Genomic DNA, 16,700 nt, shown 5'->3' on the forward strand with positions numbered 1-16,700 from the left:
GAAATGAAGGGAAAGTCGTGTAACAGGATAGGATAGCAGAGGACAGTAAGGAACAAGGTTGAGAGCTCAGAGGAGCAGGAAAGCAATGAGCAAGCCCACAGGAGCAGGGCTGTAAGGTAGAGAGCCCAGAGGAAAAGGGCTTAGAGCAGCAGAGTAAAGCAGGCTGCACGGCAAGGAACCCAGAAGGGCCGGGCAGCAAGGAGTGAGCCCTGAGGGGCAGGGCCGCTGACCGTAGAAGGTTGCAGAGGACTGTAGAGGGCTGCTAGGCCGAGAACCCAGCGGAAAAAGGTAGGTAGTAGGCAGCGGAGCGTGATAAGCTGCAAAGTAGGAAGCCCAGAGGACAAGGGCTGTAGGCAGCCGGAGTGAGGCAGGCTGCAGAGCAGGGAGCCCAGAGGACAAGGGCTGTAGGCAGCCGGAGTGAGGCAGGCTGCAGAGCAGGGAGCCCAGAGGACAAGGGCTGAGGCTGGAAAGCAGCAGAGCGTGATCAGCTGCAATGTAGAGAGCCCGGCAGGGCAAGGGCGGAGGCTGGAAGGCAGCAGAGCGTAATCGGCTGCAATGTGGAGAGCCCGGCAGGCCAAGGGCGGAGGCTGGAAGGCAGCAGAGCGTGATCGGCTGCAATGTGGAGAGCCCGGCAGGCCAAGGGCGGAGGCTGGAAGGCAGCAGAGCGTGATCAGCTGCAAGGCAGGAGCCTGGAAGAGCAGGGCTGAGGCAGGGAGCCCAAAAGACTAGGGCTGTAGGCAGCAGGGTGCAGCAGGCTGAAAGGCAGGGCGCCCAGAGGAGCAGGGCTGAGGCAGGGAGCCCAAAAGGCTTGGGCTGTAGGCAGCAGGGTGTAGCAGACTGCAAGGCAGGAGCCCGCCAGGGCACTGGAACAAAAAGCAGATGAAAGCAGGAAACAGCATACAAAGTTTGTAGCTCAAAGCAAAAAGGTGTTGGAAGGACTCTCAATGCAAGAGACTGAGCTCTCGCAGGCAGCAGCCTTTATACTGCCCACCCCAGCACAGAGGCAGGCTAATTGGTTGCACCTGGCTCAGCACACCTGCAGACAATCGGCCACCTCCCTCTCTGTTCCTGAGCTGGTGGACTTCTGGGGATTGTAGTTCTGATGAAGAAAAATAGGAATAGATGGTTATAGCCAAGTGCATTATGGTAAGTGTAGTTTTCTGGAAAAAATAAAAAAGCACCAAAGTCTTGCAAATGGGAAATAAAGTCCAAATAGTGAATAGCGGTTGATCCAAGAGTTTTCTGTAGATAAATGAATAACAATTTGTCCATATTGATCGCCAATGTATGCGCCCATGGCACAGGCATGACAGTGTACAGGTTCAGGGCTCGGGCAGCAAAGGTATTTCTTGGGTTACACAGATCTTATACTTGCATGTCTTGAACAAAAGAGCTATTTAAGATTACACAGGTCTGACAGGTTCCAGTTTAAGAGAGAAGAGATATTTCTCAGATGGCACATGTATTATATGTGCCAGCCTCAGCCAGCAGAACTCGCAGGTTACACAGAGCAACCGAATAATCAAATGTTCTGTTTGTTTGTTTGTTTGTTTGTTTGTTTGTTTATTTATTTATTTATTTGTATAGCGCTCTTGACCCAGGGGTATATGTGCGCTTTGAACATCAGGTTACAGGTAACAGAAGGGCACAATAGTACAGTAGTAATAAGGCATAGGAAGGTTGACAGGAAGGCAGTTAGTGCATAGATAATAATAGGCAAGCAACATAGGAAACATTTGAGCATTAGGTATACATACATACATGGTTGGTTGGTTATTTGTTGAGTAACCAGGAGATGACCTTAGTTCTGAAGGGTTGGAAAATGGGTGTGGATTTGATATCCAGTGGGATAGTGTTCCAAAGTTGTGATGCCAGAGCTGGGAAGCTGGATCCACCGGCTCTTTTGAGGGAGTATTTGGGCACTGTTAGTTGTAGTGTGTTAGACGATCTGGTGGTTCTAGTGTTCTGTCTTAATGTAAATTTGTTAGAGAGATAGGGCGGGGCAAGATGGTTAAGAGCTTTGTATGTAAGGCATATAGTTTTCAGGTCTATTTTTTGTTGGATGGACAGCCATTTGCAAGCAATTCTGGTGGCGGAGATGTGTTCTCTTCTGGGAAGATTTAGGGCGGCACGGAGTGCATTGTTTTGTAGGACTTGCAATTTATTGATTACTGTTTTGTTGGCACCTACATAGAGGCTATTACAGTAGTCCAGTTTGGATTGAATGAGTGCTCTGGCTAGAATGAGGCAGTTGTAAGGGGAGATCAATGGTCTGCAGGCCCTAATTAATTTACCAGTGTAGGCAGTGGCTGAGGCAGTCATATTGATTTGTTTAGCTAGATTGGTATTCGTGTCTAGGTAGAAACCGAGGGTTTTTACGCTCTTGGCGATGGGTATGGTGTTACCGTCAATAGTAAAGCTAGTGTAGCCGGGACAGAGTTTTCGGATGGTGTTAGGTGAGCCGACAAGGAGCAGTTCGGTCTTATCATCATTCAGGCACAGGCCATGTGTGGCCATCCATGCCTGAATGATGGAAAAGACTTAATTGATCCATTTGGCGTCCACGTTGTAATTACCTGATAAAGTGAGGAGTATCTGGGTGTCATCTGCGTAGTTCGTGTAGGTGACACCCAGATTGTCCAGCTTATCGAATAGTGGCTTTGTGAATATATTGTATAGGGTGGGTGAGACACAGGATCCTTGTGGGACACCGCAGGTGATGGGGATGGGGTCAGCCGCTGCAAGGGGAGAGAAGACCCGCATGGTCCTATTGTCCAGGAAAGATTGGATCCATGTGACCGCAGAGTGGGAGAAGTGTGCTGCCAAAGACAAATGGTTGCACAGGATTTTATGGTCGACCAAGTCAAAGGCAGCGGAAAGGTCGAGGAGAAGAAGGATGGCAGCCTTACCTTTGTCTTTGAGTTCGTCTATCTGGCACTTGAGATCAACAAGGGCCGTTTCTGTCCCGTGTTGTGGTCGAAAGCCAGATTGGCGAGTTCCTAGTAAATGATTTGCCTCAAGGTAGTCCTGGATTTGTAAATAGGCCACTCTATCCAAAATTTTTAGTAAGAATGGGACGGTGGTAATGGGTCTATAATTCGTGGGAATGTCAGGGTCGAAAGTAGTTTTTTTTAGTAGAGGTAGGACCCAGGATTGTTTCAGATTGCTGGGGACCAGGTTATTGGCGAAAGACAGGTTTATTAGTTTAGTGATGAATGGGGAGAGATCCCTAGCTGCATCTTTTATGATCTGTGCGGGGCAGCTGTCCCCCTTGCAGTTCGACGGTTTCAAGGATGCTATAATTTTCTGAACCTCCGATATGGATACCTTTTTGAAGGTGAAGCCTGAGCTAGTGGCAGTAAGCGGAGGAGGAATGGGACTGGAGGTGGGATCAAGAGTGAGTTGTTGTCGTTTGTTGTTAATTTTGGTTTGGAGCCCTGAGATTTTGTTAGCTAGGGCATTCTGGATCCCTGTGCACCACGGTTTATCCTTAGTGCAAGAGTCAGTGGGAGTGATGGGGTTTTCTAATTCCTTTAGTATGTTAAAAAGCTCCTTTGTACTGGAGCTTGCCTGGGAGATCCTAGTGTTGAGAGATTCTTTCTTGGCACGTGTAATCTCATTTTTGTAGAGAGTGGAAATGTTGGTGAGATTAGTTCTGTTATTTACAGAGGGCACTGATTTCCATAGTGCTTCGAGTTTATTTTTTTGTTGACGGAGAGTTTTGAGCTCCGGGGTGTACCATGTGTTCAGGTGCGCTTTAGGTTTCCCTTTACGCAGTTTCAGTGGGGCAATGATGTCGATGGCTTTGGCCATGGAATCGTTGTAGACGTTGACCAATTGGTTCAAGTCCGTAGTAGCAGGTAGTGCGTTCAAAGTAGGGATCACCAAAGGTATTAAGGCTTCCGCTGTGATGTTGCTCTTTTTCCTGGTTAGGCAGGCAGGTGCAATAATGGGCCTTTTATGCACTAAATTGCTGGTATGAATGTCAAATGGGAGGAGGTAATGGTCAGTCCAGATAAGTTGTGTGGGATCTTTCACAGTGATGTTGCAGTTAAGGGCAGTTATCCAGTCAAGGATTCTGCCCTTCGAGTGGGTGGGTTTGGAGCAGAGTTGTTGGAGGCCATGCTCCTCTAATGCCAAGGCCAGGGCGATGGCTGGGGTGTCGAGAGGGTCGTTAAACCCAAGATTAAAGTCTCCAAGTATAATCATTTGTGCTGATGGTTTGGAGCTTTCAGCAACTAGTGAGGTGATGTCTTCCTCAAAAGAGCCAGGTGGGCCCGGGGGTCGGTAAATTAGATGCAGCGTGATAGTACTTTTAGGGGAAGTTTGTAATTTGACTGTGAGATGCTCACAGGATTTAAGTGGAGGAGAGGAGGCTAGTCTGATGTCAAGCGTGGACTTAAAAATAATGGCTACACCGCCTCCTCGAGCGTTCGGTCTATCTGCTCTAAGGATGGTGTAGTTATCAGGTATGGCTAGAGTAAGAGATGGTCCTGCAGCATCGTGCAGCCAGGTTTCGGTTACAGCAAGGAAGTCCAGGTTGTTTGTTAGAATAATGTCTGCGACTTCTATGGAATGGGCGACTAATGATCTGACATTTAGGAGAGCTCCTTTAGGAATGGGAGGGATAGTGTTGATAGGTGTTACAGTGTGAGGGTTGGTCTTATTAGGTGATTTAGCTGGGCCTTTGCTAGATCTGTGGTGGGTTCTGGCGCCAAGTCTAATGTTCCGATCGGAAGGGATGAAGGTAGTGGTTCGAGAGATAGTTGGGTTAGCCATTGTGGAGGTGCTGTAGTCGAGAGTGGGGCATGATGCTCTCGTGTTGATGGGGTTCCGCTTGTAGACAGCTGAGTGCGTATTAGCTGGGACATCCGGAGAGTGTGCATGGCTATGGGTAGGATGGGCGGATTTAGGTTCCGGGAGCAAGGCTGGTGTGGTGGGCAGGAATGGTGTGGGGCAGGTGATCGGGTGATGTCTTGGGCAGGCAGGTCTGACTAGACCATTGTTATAGGCTAAGTAACTATTTGCTAGTCCATGGTATGTTGCTTTGCATGACACAGAAGGGGAACATGATCGCAGTCAGGCAAAGTAGCATGCTGGGGCTAGGGTGATGTACAGAGGAGTGGCGGGTAGGGGGCATTGGTGATATAGGTGGGGCACAACACAATGTAAATGAGGTCTGGGGTGACCATAGGGCACAACACAATGCAAATGAGGTCTGGGGTGACCATAGGGCACAACACAATGCAAATGAGGTCTGGGGCAACCATAGGGCACAACACAATGCAAATGAGGTCTGGGGCGACCATCGGGCACAACACAATGCAAATGAGGTCTGGGGCGACCATAGGGCACAACACAATGCAAATGAGGTCTGGGGCGACCATAGGGCACAACACAATGCAAATGAGGTCTGGGGCGACCATAGGGCACAACACAATGCAAATGAGGTCAGGAGGCGCACAACACAATGCAAATGAGGTCTGGGGCGACCATAGGGCACAACACAATGCAAATGAGGTCAGGAGGCGCACAACACAATGCAAATGAGGTCTGGGGCGACCATAGGGCACAACACAATGCAAATGAGGTCTGGGGTGACCATAGGGCACAACACAATGCAAATGAGGTCAGGAGGCGCACAACACAATGTAAATGAGGTCTGGGGTGACCATAGGGCACAACACAATGCAAATGAGGTCTGGGGTGTCCATAGGGCACAACACAATGCAAATGAGGTCTGGGGCGACCATAGGGCACAACACAATGCAAATGAGGTCTGGGGCGACCATAGGGCACAACACAATGCAAATGAGGTCTGGGGTGACCAATGCAAATGAGGTCTGGGGCGACCATAGGGCACAACACAATGCAAATGAGGTCTGGGGCGACCATAGGGCACAACACAATGCAAATGAGGTCTGGGGCGACCATAGGGCACAACACAATGCAAATGAGGTCTGGGGCGACCATAGGGCACAACACAATGCAAATGAGGTCTGGGGCGACCATCGGGCACAGCACAATGCAAATGAGGTCTGGGGCGACCATAGGGCACAACACAATGCAAATGAGGTCAGGAGGCGCACAACACAATGCAAATGAGGTCAGGAGGCGCACAACACAATGCAAATGAGGTCTGGGGCGACCATAGGGCACAACACAATGCAAATGAGGTCAGGAGGCGCACAACACAATGCAAATGAGGTCTGGGGCGACCATAGGGCACAACACAATGCAAATGAGGTCTGGGGTGACCATAGGGCACAACACAATGCAAATGAGGTCAGGAGGCGCACAACACAATGTAAATGAGGTCTGGGGTGACCATAGGGCACAACACAATGCAAATGAGGTCTGGGGTGACCATAGGGCACAACACAATGCAAATGAGGTCTGGGGCGACCATAGGGCACAACACAATGCAAATGAGGTCTGGGGTGACCAATGCAAATGAGGTCTGGGGCGACCATAGGGCACAACACAATGCAAATGAGGTCTGGGGCGACCATAGGGCACAACACAATGCAAATGAGGTCTGGGGCGACCATAGGGCACAACACAATGCAAATGAGGTCTGGGGTGACCATAGGGCACAACACAATGCAAATGAGGTCTGGGGCGACCATAGGGTACAACACAATGCAAATGAGGTCAGGAGGTGCACAACACAATGCAAATGAGGTCTGGGGCGACCATAGGGCACAACACAATGCAAATGAGGTCAGGAGGCGCACAACACAATGCAAATGAGGTCTGGGGCGACCATAGGGCACAACACAATGCAAATGAGGTCAGGAGGCGCACAACACAATGCAAATGAGGTCTGGGGCGACCATAGGGCACAACACAATGCAAATGAGGTCAGGAGGCGCACAACACAATGCAAATGAGGTCTGGGGCGACCATAGGGCACAACACAATGCAAATGCAAGTGTAATTGCAGGTAGGTTGTGGGCTCGGCCGAGCGTTGATATAGCAGGCACAGTGTTACCTTGGCCGGTGAATGCGGTGGACCAGGGGGTCTGGCAGACGGCAGAGTCGGCAGTTAACAGGCAGAGAACAGGCTCCAGCCTTGTTCCCGTGGGCCTTGGAAGGAGGGGGCCGGCTCGGTGGTACATTGCCAGGATCGGGGCATAGAACTATCTCTCGGGATTCACATATTTTAAACATGCAGGTCTCAGGAGAACAATCTCAGGTTACACACATCACACAGCTGTGGGCCTTGGACCGAGCTATTCCTTGAGTTACACACATCTCGTAGGTTTAGACCAGTGACTGCAATGGCACAGCTCAAGTTGCAGAGACCTCATAGAAGCAGACCTCGGCCAGCAAGGCTATTTCTCAGGGGGTCTTGGCCTTTAGCTGCTGAGACCTCAGACAGCAGCGCTATCCCTCTGGTGAGGCACAGCTTACAGGCTCACCTCTTAATCAGCAGCGCCATCCCAAAGCCCTTGAAGCCCACAGCAGTAGATTGAAGCACTATGTTTGCAGCTTCTCCTGAGGAAAATACAGGCAGGTTTTGCTTTGGTTCTGGCGTAAGGACCCTTTGGAAGGCCATCGATCTGAGAAAGTGCCTGGTCACCTTTTGAAGATTGGGATTGGGAAGATTTGTGCTTTTGTACTACTGCACTTATCAATCAGTGGATAAAAGCAAACACATATAATAAATACAATAAAATGCCAATTTACAGTGAGAGATTCAAACCCCGCTCTCATTGCGGTTTTTTCTTTCCCTGTATGCAAGTGTCCACATTTTTTTTACAACCAAGCGCCTAACCTCAAAGCGCTAAGAAGCATATGCAAGCTTCAATACAGCCTGCATGTGATTAGAGGTCATCCAGTGCATGGACAGTCCGGTTTCTGTCAAGCCATGGAGAGTGTGGAGCAGTGCTGATCGTTTCTCTTTAGGCCTGTTGGCAATTTGGAAAAAAAAAAAAAAAACTTCAACCAGAAGTCACTTTACGGGACAAAATGTCTGCCTCCTATCAGGGCCAAGGGTGCATTGCATGTCAGATACAACATTACCACTCGGGATGACAGCCAACAGGATGGCCTACAGTCCAACAAGCGTACAAAGATGGCATCAGTAAATTCATGCGCCTGAACCGTTATGGACCTGTCCAACACTGCTGCGCAACACGGAAGTGGGCCTGTCCACTGCTGTTAAAGACAGCATGAACTGGAACAAGGTTTGGATGGCGCATACTGCGTGGGAAGGTGGCTTGCAAGGGCCTTGAAATGAAAATGTCCCTGCCCCTTTCGGTTCATCATTAGCGTGGCTGCCAGTCTGCGAGAAACTGAGATCTGGCGCTCACGGCGCTTTCTGTACACAAGACCAGCTCGGGGCAAGACATGAAGGCTGGATAAGCAGGAGCTAAAAGCAGCTCCTGGGTATCCAGCATTAAATCGTGACCTGGAGCTACCTCTGGGGAACGAGGAGCTACTAGTGCACAGTGTTCCGCAAATCAAACTTCCACATGAGATAGAAACCTATCATTCTGTTCAGTATTTATGATTCTGTATACTTTTAAATAAATGTCGTAGAGATGTGTCCTTATGTGTATTTATAGATTGGACCAAACACACACAGTTAAATTCACATAGGTGCGTTTGTTTGGCATCAGTTAACCTGGGGAGCCAAACGTAGCTTCTTGTAGCTGTTGGTGTCAAGCTAACCAGGCTCTTCTGGGCTACAAGCAGGGGCGAAATAGCTCCCAGCCCTCCTCAATGTCGAACCCGGCTGCAGCTCTTTGCTGTTCAATTCTTTCTTAGTGGTGCGAACATTTCGCAGGCTAAGCAGCCTCTCCTGTAAAAGATGCCACATGGTATTGTGTCAAAGGATCTAATATGAACTCATCAGAGAAGCCCAGAGGTTCCCTCACCAAGGTGTCTCTGCAGCCTTCAGAATGGGTTATCGTCTGGAGATGCGAATGAAATAGAAAGACAGTGGCAGATGAGTCCACTGGTTAGAATACAACATCTGCAAACCTACAGTTCTTCTAATTGTCTTGCCCGCCCTCCCTCTGCTGCAGCCTCATCCCTCGGCTGCAAATTTAGCTGATTAAATCACCAAGTGCTCACCAAGCTGATGACATGAAAACAACAATTAATAAGCAGTCCCCTGTGTTCCTCGACTGCCTTTTAAGTGAGCTGCTAATAATAATCCATCGCGCACGACAAAGAAAATGATCAGAAAAACAGACAGGTGCAGCGAGATTTCATGCCCAATTTTGCCCGCTTGTCCCCGTGGCACGCCCTTCCAGGGCCCAGTGGTGCCTTCGGAAATGAAGACCCTTTCCTTGCAGCCATCTCCCCTCGGATCCCTGGGCTTTCGGGTACCGTTTGTGGCTGCCTTGGCGGTCTTGCTCTGTGCCTTTTCATTAAGAGGGGGCGAGGCCTGTATTATGCAGAGTACACCTGGGTCCAGATTATCTAACGTTTTTCTGTGCTAAAAAATAAGCAGATGCACTCAGTATGTTTGCTGCTTATGGAATGCAGAAAATGGGTTCTGCCCAGATTCATATGATAGGTGTTTGTTCCTGAAGAAAATTGAACAATACTGATTTTTATAGTAGGTTTGGGTGCGACATACAAAGGAAATGATTTTGCATTAATCCAAATCCCATCTTTAATATTGGAAAAATGGAGGATATTTTTTTATTGTTTGTTTATTTTTATATTTGTAAAGTTCACTAAACCCATAGGCATCAAGGCACCGGTCGCTGTACATGTGGCATAGTGGGCACTCCTATATAGTCAAAGCAGTACCTTCGCCTGGTTTACTAGGTCAAGAGCCAGGTTTTCAGAAGTTTGCAGAAGGACCAGTATGATTGCCCTGATCTCAGGGCTGCAGGTAAATTGCTCCAGCCTTTCGCCACAATAACCGGGAAGCTCGAACCGCTAGCTGTAACCTGTCTAAACCTCAATATGGTGAGACAGTGAGCATATGCGGCTATGGTCGGCCTCGTTGACTGGGCTTTAGCAAATTTAAAGCATGGACCTAGCTCGAGAGCAACCGAGTACTGTACAGTGTGTGGGTGGCCAGCGTTTGGGCTGGCATATTTTAACAGTAGCGCAGTACTGTGAGGTCTATGTGCCGGTATATGCGTCCGTTGGAATTAGTCCTTGGTCAGGTATTTATGAAAGAGCCATGTTTTGAGATATTTGCGAAATTGGAGAATTGTGGGGGCATTCTGAGACTACACAAGGACCGAGTTCCAGAGGGTGGGTGCATGACAAGATATCTGGTGGCACATGGCCCCTCGCGCAGTTCATCGACAAACCACCTTGAATCACAACATGTCCAGAAAGAGAGGACCCGCAGTCCTGAACTACATTGGCTTCCACTCCACTCCAAGCCTGGATACGGATCAAGATTGCTTGTATCATCTACAAAGCAGTCAAAAGTAGCACTCCAGCATGCCTGGCGGCTAAGCTCCACAAATCTGGTGGCACACGCTCCCCACACATCAAATCGACAAACTGGCTTGAATCACAGCTCATCCGCAATGTTATCCGTATCTAAAAATTTGGTGTTCCTTATTGCATAAACAGAAAAAAATGAAAAATCAACGGGTGGGCTTAGTTTTCTTGCTATGCTATGCTCTTTCTGTGTGGTACCCTTGAAGAGGCCATGGTTGGAATGCTGATTACACCATACAATGTGCTACCCCGCAATAGGCAGGTGATGGTTGGAGTGCTAGACTTGCTCCATAACAGCTGTAAATATTTGTGTGTTGTGATTGTTCAGCTTACTGGGAGGCCTGCTCTCTGCACATGTCTTTGCTGAATAGGTGATGCCTAGATGTCCACTCACCCTTCCATCCTTTGGAGATCGATAAAATGTGTACCATTAAGTTGGACAACAAACATCTGTTACCAGTGCCAATATACCCAATCTTGGTGAATGTGTGCTCTATAAACCCACATGCCCCAGTTCATTTTGGAGATGCTAGTCAATGCCTGGTTTTAGCTTTTCATTCTAGGGCAAATAGTCCAGGGTTTCCCCATTGTAAACCCAGGACTTCAAGTATCTCCCTAATTGAATTGGGCATATATGTATAAACGCACCTGTCATAGTATGTTATGTTAGGTTACCAGATGCCTTGTGGTTTTCCTGAAAAGGTCATGATTATACAGTAGACTACCTTGTGTTATCCTTGAATAGGTGGTGGCTTGATGCTAGTTTCCCACATGTACTGTGAAATCATTAAATGGAGTAGGGTGTGTGAGACTGCTGCTCTGCCCTGTTCCCCCGGGTAACCTTGAAGAGGCCATGCTTGTTGCTTCAGGCTGCCCGATGCCATGCGGTACCTTAAATAGATGATCATTCGGGGGCTATACCTTTGCGCCTTATGACATACTTGTGTAGTTGAAGGGCTTTCTTCCCCAGACATGGGAAATATTGTTTCAGTGGCATTCAACAAGCATACAGAGGGTAGCCTCTTTGGACTAGAAGTAACTAGCACTGGACAACATAATCATATCTCTGTGTAAATAATTCCAGCTCTATAATAAATGGATATTGTATGTTTGCATGCATGTTTCATTGTCTGGGGTTTGTATGGCACACACTGTGAAACAAACCATCTCTGGTTGCCCACACTTTACCACAGGATGGACCGTAAGGCACAGGGACCAATTAAACGGCGGGGTCTTAGAAAACGCATGGTTTGGGTGCATTCTTTTTTTCTGAACTGATCAGACTTTCCAAAGAAGATATGGGTGGTGGCGTTGAGCATCAGCGTTTGAGTCTGCGTCCAACATCCACTGTTAAGCCTGTTTTGGATGTCAATGAGAGATTTTGATGTGATGGTACAATTTGAGAAACCACACCAATGTCTGTAGTATGTATGAAGGTTTGTTTCCCCCACACAGCATGACATCTTTCTAAAGCCAGAAATCTCAGAAGTGGATACTTCCTCTGACACATGCAATACTCTTGTGCAGGTGAAGGCTAGCATGCTTGCGTCCTGTTGGTTGTGTCATATCTCCCTACGACACTGTTTGCGGTAGGCCTTCGAGCTTCCACCTGTGAGCAATGTGTAGCCTTGTAAGTCATGGGGAATCGCATCCTGCTCCATGATTTGGTAGCCACCCCATGATGGAGTTCTGGAATGAACGCTGATTTGTGGATATATCCTGCATCCTTAGACCATTTGGAAGCCATTTGGAAGCTGTCCAGCAATGAACAACTAACACAATCCATTGTGTGGTAGGATCCTTCACTAGCAGCAGACTGATATGATAAACGCCGGTATTGCTAGGTGTCTCTGGGGGGCACCCGTCTAGCAGAGATAATGTGTTCCAACCCTTAGCTGTCCCCGCGCCCGCCCACCCTCCAGCTGCTTCTCTTCCACGATTCCAGTGTACCCATCAAAGGACAACCTTCCTTCCAAGGGCACTCCTGCATCGAAGTGCTACACAGAGAAATTTGGTTTGAAGACTCTTTAACCCTCTTACATTGTAAGAGAGGTATGTGTATATGATGTGTTATGCTAGAATCACCTCACCCCCCCCGAAGAAGTCCATATCCTGTATCCGCTGCCCAGAGGGTATAGTGCAGCTCACAACAGCAGCTTCCCAAGAGGACCGCATTCTCCAGACCCAGTGCCTTCAACGTATTCTCTTGTAAATGTGAGAGCGATGCTTACAAATAGAATCTCCTAGAATCGCCCGTCCTCTAACAGGCTACTACTTACCTGCGTGCAATTATCAGATTGTGAAACAGTTATCTTTCTGTCTGTAGGCAGTATGTGCAAGATAGCGGCATTGCGTTGGCCATCGGAGCAGCTGTAATGCTTTGTATTATGAGCACTCATTACGAGATGGACGGTTCCATATGAAAGACTGATTACGTAATGCCACTTTAAGGCAGGCTGTTTCACAGTATGACAAACTCCAGGAATAATTCATTCATTCTAAAGGACACCGACTAGAACTAAAAGTCAACTTTGCACAGAATTTCAAGAGGACAGTCACCAGTAAGACTTTTAAACAGAGTTTTGCCTTGAAAAAGACCTGTAGAGGTCGAAACATGTGTTGGCATACGACTCTGCCATTTGGGCATATGAATCTGGTGTTGGATCATGGACTTTGAACATAATTATGGAAGGAGTGTTAGGAGGTTTCATGTTACATATACATAACGTTAGTGTGCTGGCAGCGCATTCGTTTGTGGAACATTTACTGTTTTCATTGTATTGCTATGTGGGTTAGGGGTGCCCACCTGTTCCCCCAGGATGCTGCAGCCAGTTCTGGTGCTTTTTGAGGAAGGATTTTGTTCAAACACAAACGCTTAAGCGCTTCCACCATACCTGGCACACTTCAACTCTATTGTTTCGCTTTGTATTATAGAGCTGCAACTATTTACACACAAATATGGGTACGACGTCCTTTCATCGCCTGCCTGCTCATCCCCAGGCATTTTAACGTGCACATTCCAGCGAATGTGCTCATCGAATTTTTTAGGGGGGGGTGGGAAAGGGCAGATAAGGGTTTGGGCCGGTGGGCAATAGCAAAACAATAAGTGTGGGAGGGGGGTTTGAAAAAAAAAAAGATGAGCACATTTTAGTGGCCCCCCTCTGGTTGCTTAGTAGTAGTTGAATGCCACCAAACCTGTATTTCGAGTAATAACACCCTGATGGCAAGAGGAGTCCAATACATGTGACCCTATGATGTCATCAGCCATGCAGTAGAGGCCGCTTACTGTTAGAGAGCTCTAGGGTTGAAAAGGAATGTCTTGTGTACCCTTTAGTTGAAGATTGGATTTCTAAGTGTGTCTGAAGGAAGAAAATGAAGCCTGTCACATATTCATTGTCTAATTGCATTTATCCAGAGGAAAAAGCCAGCAGTGGGAAGAGCGGGGCTGAAGTGGAGCTGCCATTACCTCCTCTATTGAGATGTCAGCAGTGCTGCAATTAAGCGGTGACACTTGGATCCTGCCCTCCTCAGGGACAGTAGTTGTGCGTGCCAAATCTGAAAGGATGTTACGGATGTTAACCCCCCTGCCCTTTGCTTATTTACCCCCTACCCGTAATGTCTGTATCCCCAGTCAAGGGAAAGAGTGGAAGCCCTCTCACTGGTTGGGGTAGAGGGAGGGGGTGACTTCTCCTGCGTGCTAATGATTAGCGGCACAAGGTGCATCCTCCCCCTTTTTCATACGCCACGTACGGGATGGCAGAGGGCGAGGGCGGGGGAAGGCACAGGGTTGGATTCTGTCTTCAGAACCATGCTCCTACACGCTGCTGAGCTGTCCCAGTTCATGCATGGAGCTTTCTTCGCCAGTCAGAGAAATATCAAAGATACACAAAGGTGTCCATGGTAAATGGACAACCCACTTATCTGGGCAGCTTCGCCCGCCATTTTCAGCCACATCGATGTGGAGGGCGTTTTTAGATGGGACTAGCTATATTTCCTGCTTCAGGGCGGCCCGCCATGCATTCCTAGTTGGCACCTCTGTGTAGTGTTTTCCTCTTTGACTTGTTCCTCCAACCAGATTTGTAGGCACCTATGAGCCAAAAGTGGAACATTAACTATGGTTTGGATAATGGTAGATTGCCAATGTGTAGGACTGCACATCCACCTTGTAATACTATGACCTTAGTGATGCTACATTATAACCTTCTTTTACATGATTGATTTGCTGAAAGGCGGACATTCTGCGTGTGCCTTAATCGCAGTTGCTTGCCTTTGACGGTCATTTAGCGTAAAGCGCCCAAGATGTCTGTGGCTTGATGTGGGTGTTTGCTTTGCTTTGCTTTTTCGTTTTGTCACAGAAAGGCTGCACTAGCACTCTGAACTGACCAAATATGGATATAAAATGGGCTTGACACTTTTTCTGTCATTTTTGAGTGATTAATATATGCAGTAAATCTAGGGTGGACTGCTGACTCGTTACCATTACTAGCACCTGCTGGCAAAGTAGAGAGTTCACACAGAGTTCAGGGGTCTGAGGATGATGTAAATAGACGAAGGATTCAAAAGGAAACGTGATGTGAATCATTTGAGAATCAGGAGGGGAAATAGGGACACTGAGGAGAACTCAAGGCCAAGTTCAGAACTCCTGGAAGAAGGGGCCTGGGGGAGGCCATTACACCAGAGGGAGAACAATTCAGCCACTTACATCTGGATCCCAAGTGACCCGACTGTCCTTTCTCAGGCTATGAAGAACGCAGGCAGTTCGCTCGCCCACCACGAATGCGAAAAAAACACACATCTCACCCAACGCCACATGGCGACTACCAACCGCAAAACACACCCACGTTCTCCGACCGGTTTCTCCAAGCTGAAGCTGCCAACAGCACATCACAGCTCTCTTGCTCTTTTTCCCCCGCTCAGTCCTACTAACATACCCTGCCACCCTCCTTGCATTACAGACCCGCCAGAGCTCCAAGAGACCGCGCAGGTGGCAACAGTGCGCGCTACGGGAACCTTACACATAGCATAACATAATCTCATGCTTAGAAGTCCTGGTGAGATCGGTGTGCATTGGCTGATTTTTTTTGGGACGCGAGCCTGACAATTCTGCAAACAACTCCTATGAATTGGGACTACGGGTACAGAAGTTGGCATCACTCTGAATTGGAAGTAGATGAAAAGAGCTAAGCCAATGGTGGGTCACTCTCAAACTGTGCAAGGGTCCGAGTGTAGAAGAGGTTGGTTAATCGACATGTGGATTCTCCATTGTTCATTCAACCGGTGGAAGAGATCCGCACACTGACAGGACTTGTTCATTTAAACATGGAGGCTGGCTGGTACAGGCAGAGGCCTTCCCGTTGACTTGCAAGGCCACGGCTTTGTCTATGGCGCAAAGCCATGCAGGTGTAAGTGGCCAATGCAAGCAGGTCGCAGTTAGACAGAACCCCCCACCACACCCCTCCTCTTACACACTACCCATAGGCCTCCTTGCACTTGCCAGAGCTGATGCAGGGCCGACTCCGGGTGCAATGCTTATTATTGTATTATTGTTAGAGGGCCGTGATATTTTCTCGGCAGGGATGATGGATGGCGGCCTTAATTTGTGGCCAGGGAGGGAAGGTGAGCAGTGACACCGTTATTTATCTTGGAAGTGGGGTGAGGGTCAGGCAAGGCTGGGTGCCTGGAGGCACAAGACATTGACAAATTCATCCTGCCGGCCTCTCTATCTGTAGACCTTTGTTTTGAATCCTGGCCATTCAGTAAGTGACCCCATCCTTCACCCTGCCAGAGAGTGACGGATGTGAGGTCCTGCCAACACCATTCCCCCCTGCCGTCAGCCCCCTACCCCTCCTACCCCCTCCAGTGTCCACCCACTAAATCGGACAGGCTGCAAAGCAACTGCAGCACAGAAGCAGTGCCCGTACTCTTGCGAGGTTCCCTGCAATTGCAGCTTCACTCACATGCTTTCTCTCTTTTCTCCTCTCGTTGCAGGGCGCTGCAAGGCCTGGAAGAATTTGCTGGCCTGGAGGAGCTGATCTTGGATAACAATCTCCTGGGCAACGAGCTGAGGCTGCCCAGCTTGCCACGCTTGCACACCCTGACGCTGAACAAGAACCAGATATCCTTTGCACGGGTCTCGCGAGGCGCCAGGCACGGGTCTCGCGAGGCGCCAGGTCTGGGCGTGACCAGTGTGGGGTTGTAAGGCATAGAAGGTCGCCTGTGATAGTCTTTCTGTGTAATTTATTGAGCGATCTGTCAAAAAAAAAACAGTATTGTGC

The 16,700-nt window shown here is 48.5% G+C and overlaps 1 protein-coding gene across 1 annotated transcript in view; it reads left to right on the forward strand.

Moving 5' to 3' along the window:
- Positions 1–16,700, forward strand: part of LOC138473047 (leucine-rich melanocyte differentiation-associated protein-like) — a 1,341,210-nt gene that overhangs the window by 82,912 nt on the left and 1,241,598 nt on the right. Inside the window, exon 2 of the mRNA XM_069611536.1 lies at positions 16,286–16,545. Coding sequence (XP_069467637.1) covers positions 16,286–16,545 — 260 coding nt within the window. The remainder of the gene's footprint in view (positions 1–16,285; positions 16,546–16,700) is intronic.

This window comes from Ambystoma mexicanum, chromosome 8, assembly GCF_040938575.1.
Source record: "Ambystoma mexicanum isolate Mex_15411 chromosome 8, UKY_AmexF1_1, whole genome shotgun sequence".
NCBI lineage: Eukaryota > Metazoa > Chordata > Amphibia > Caudata > Ambystomatidae > Ambystoma > Ambystoma mexicanum.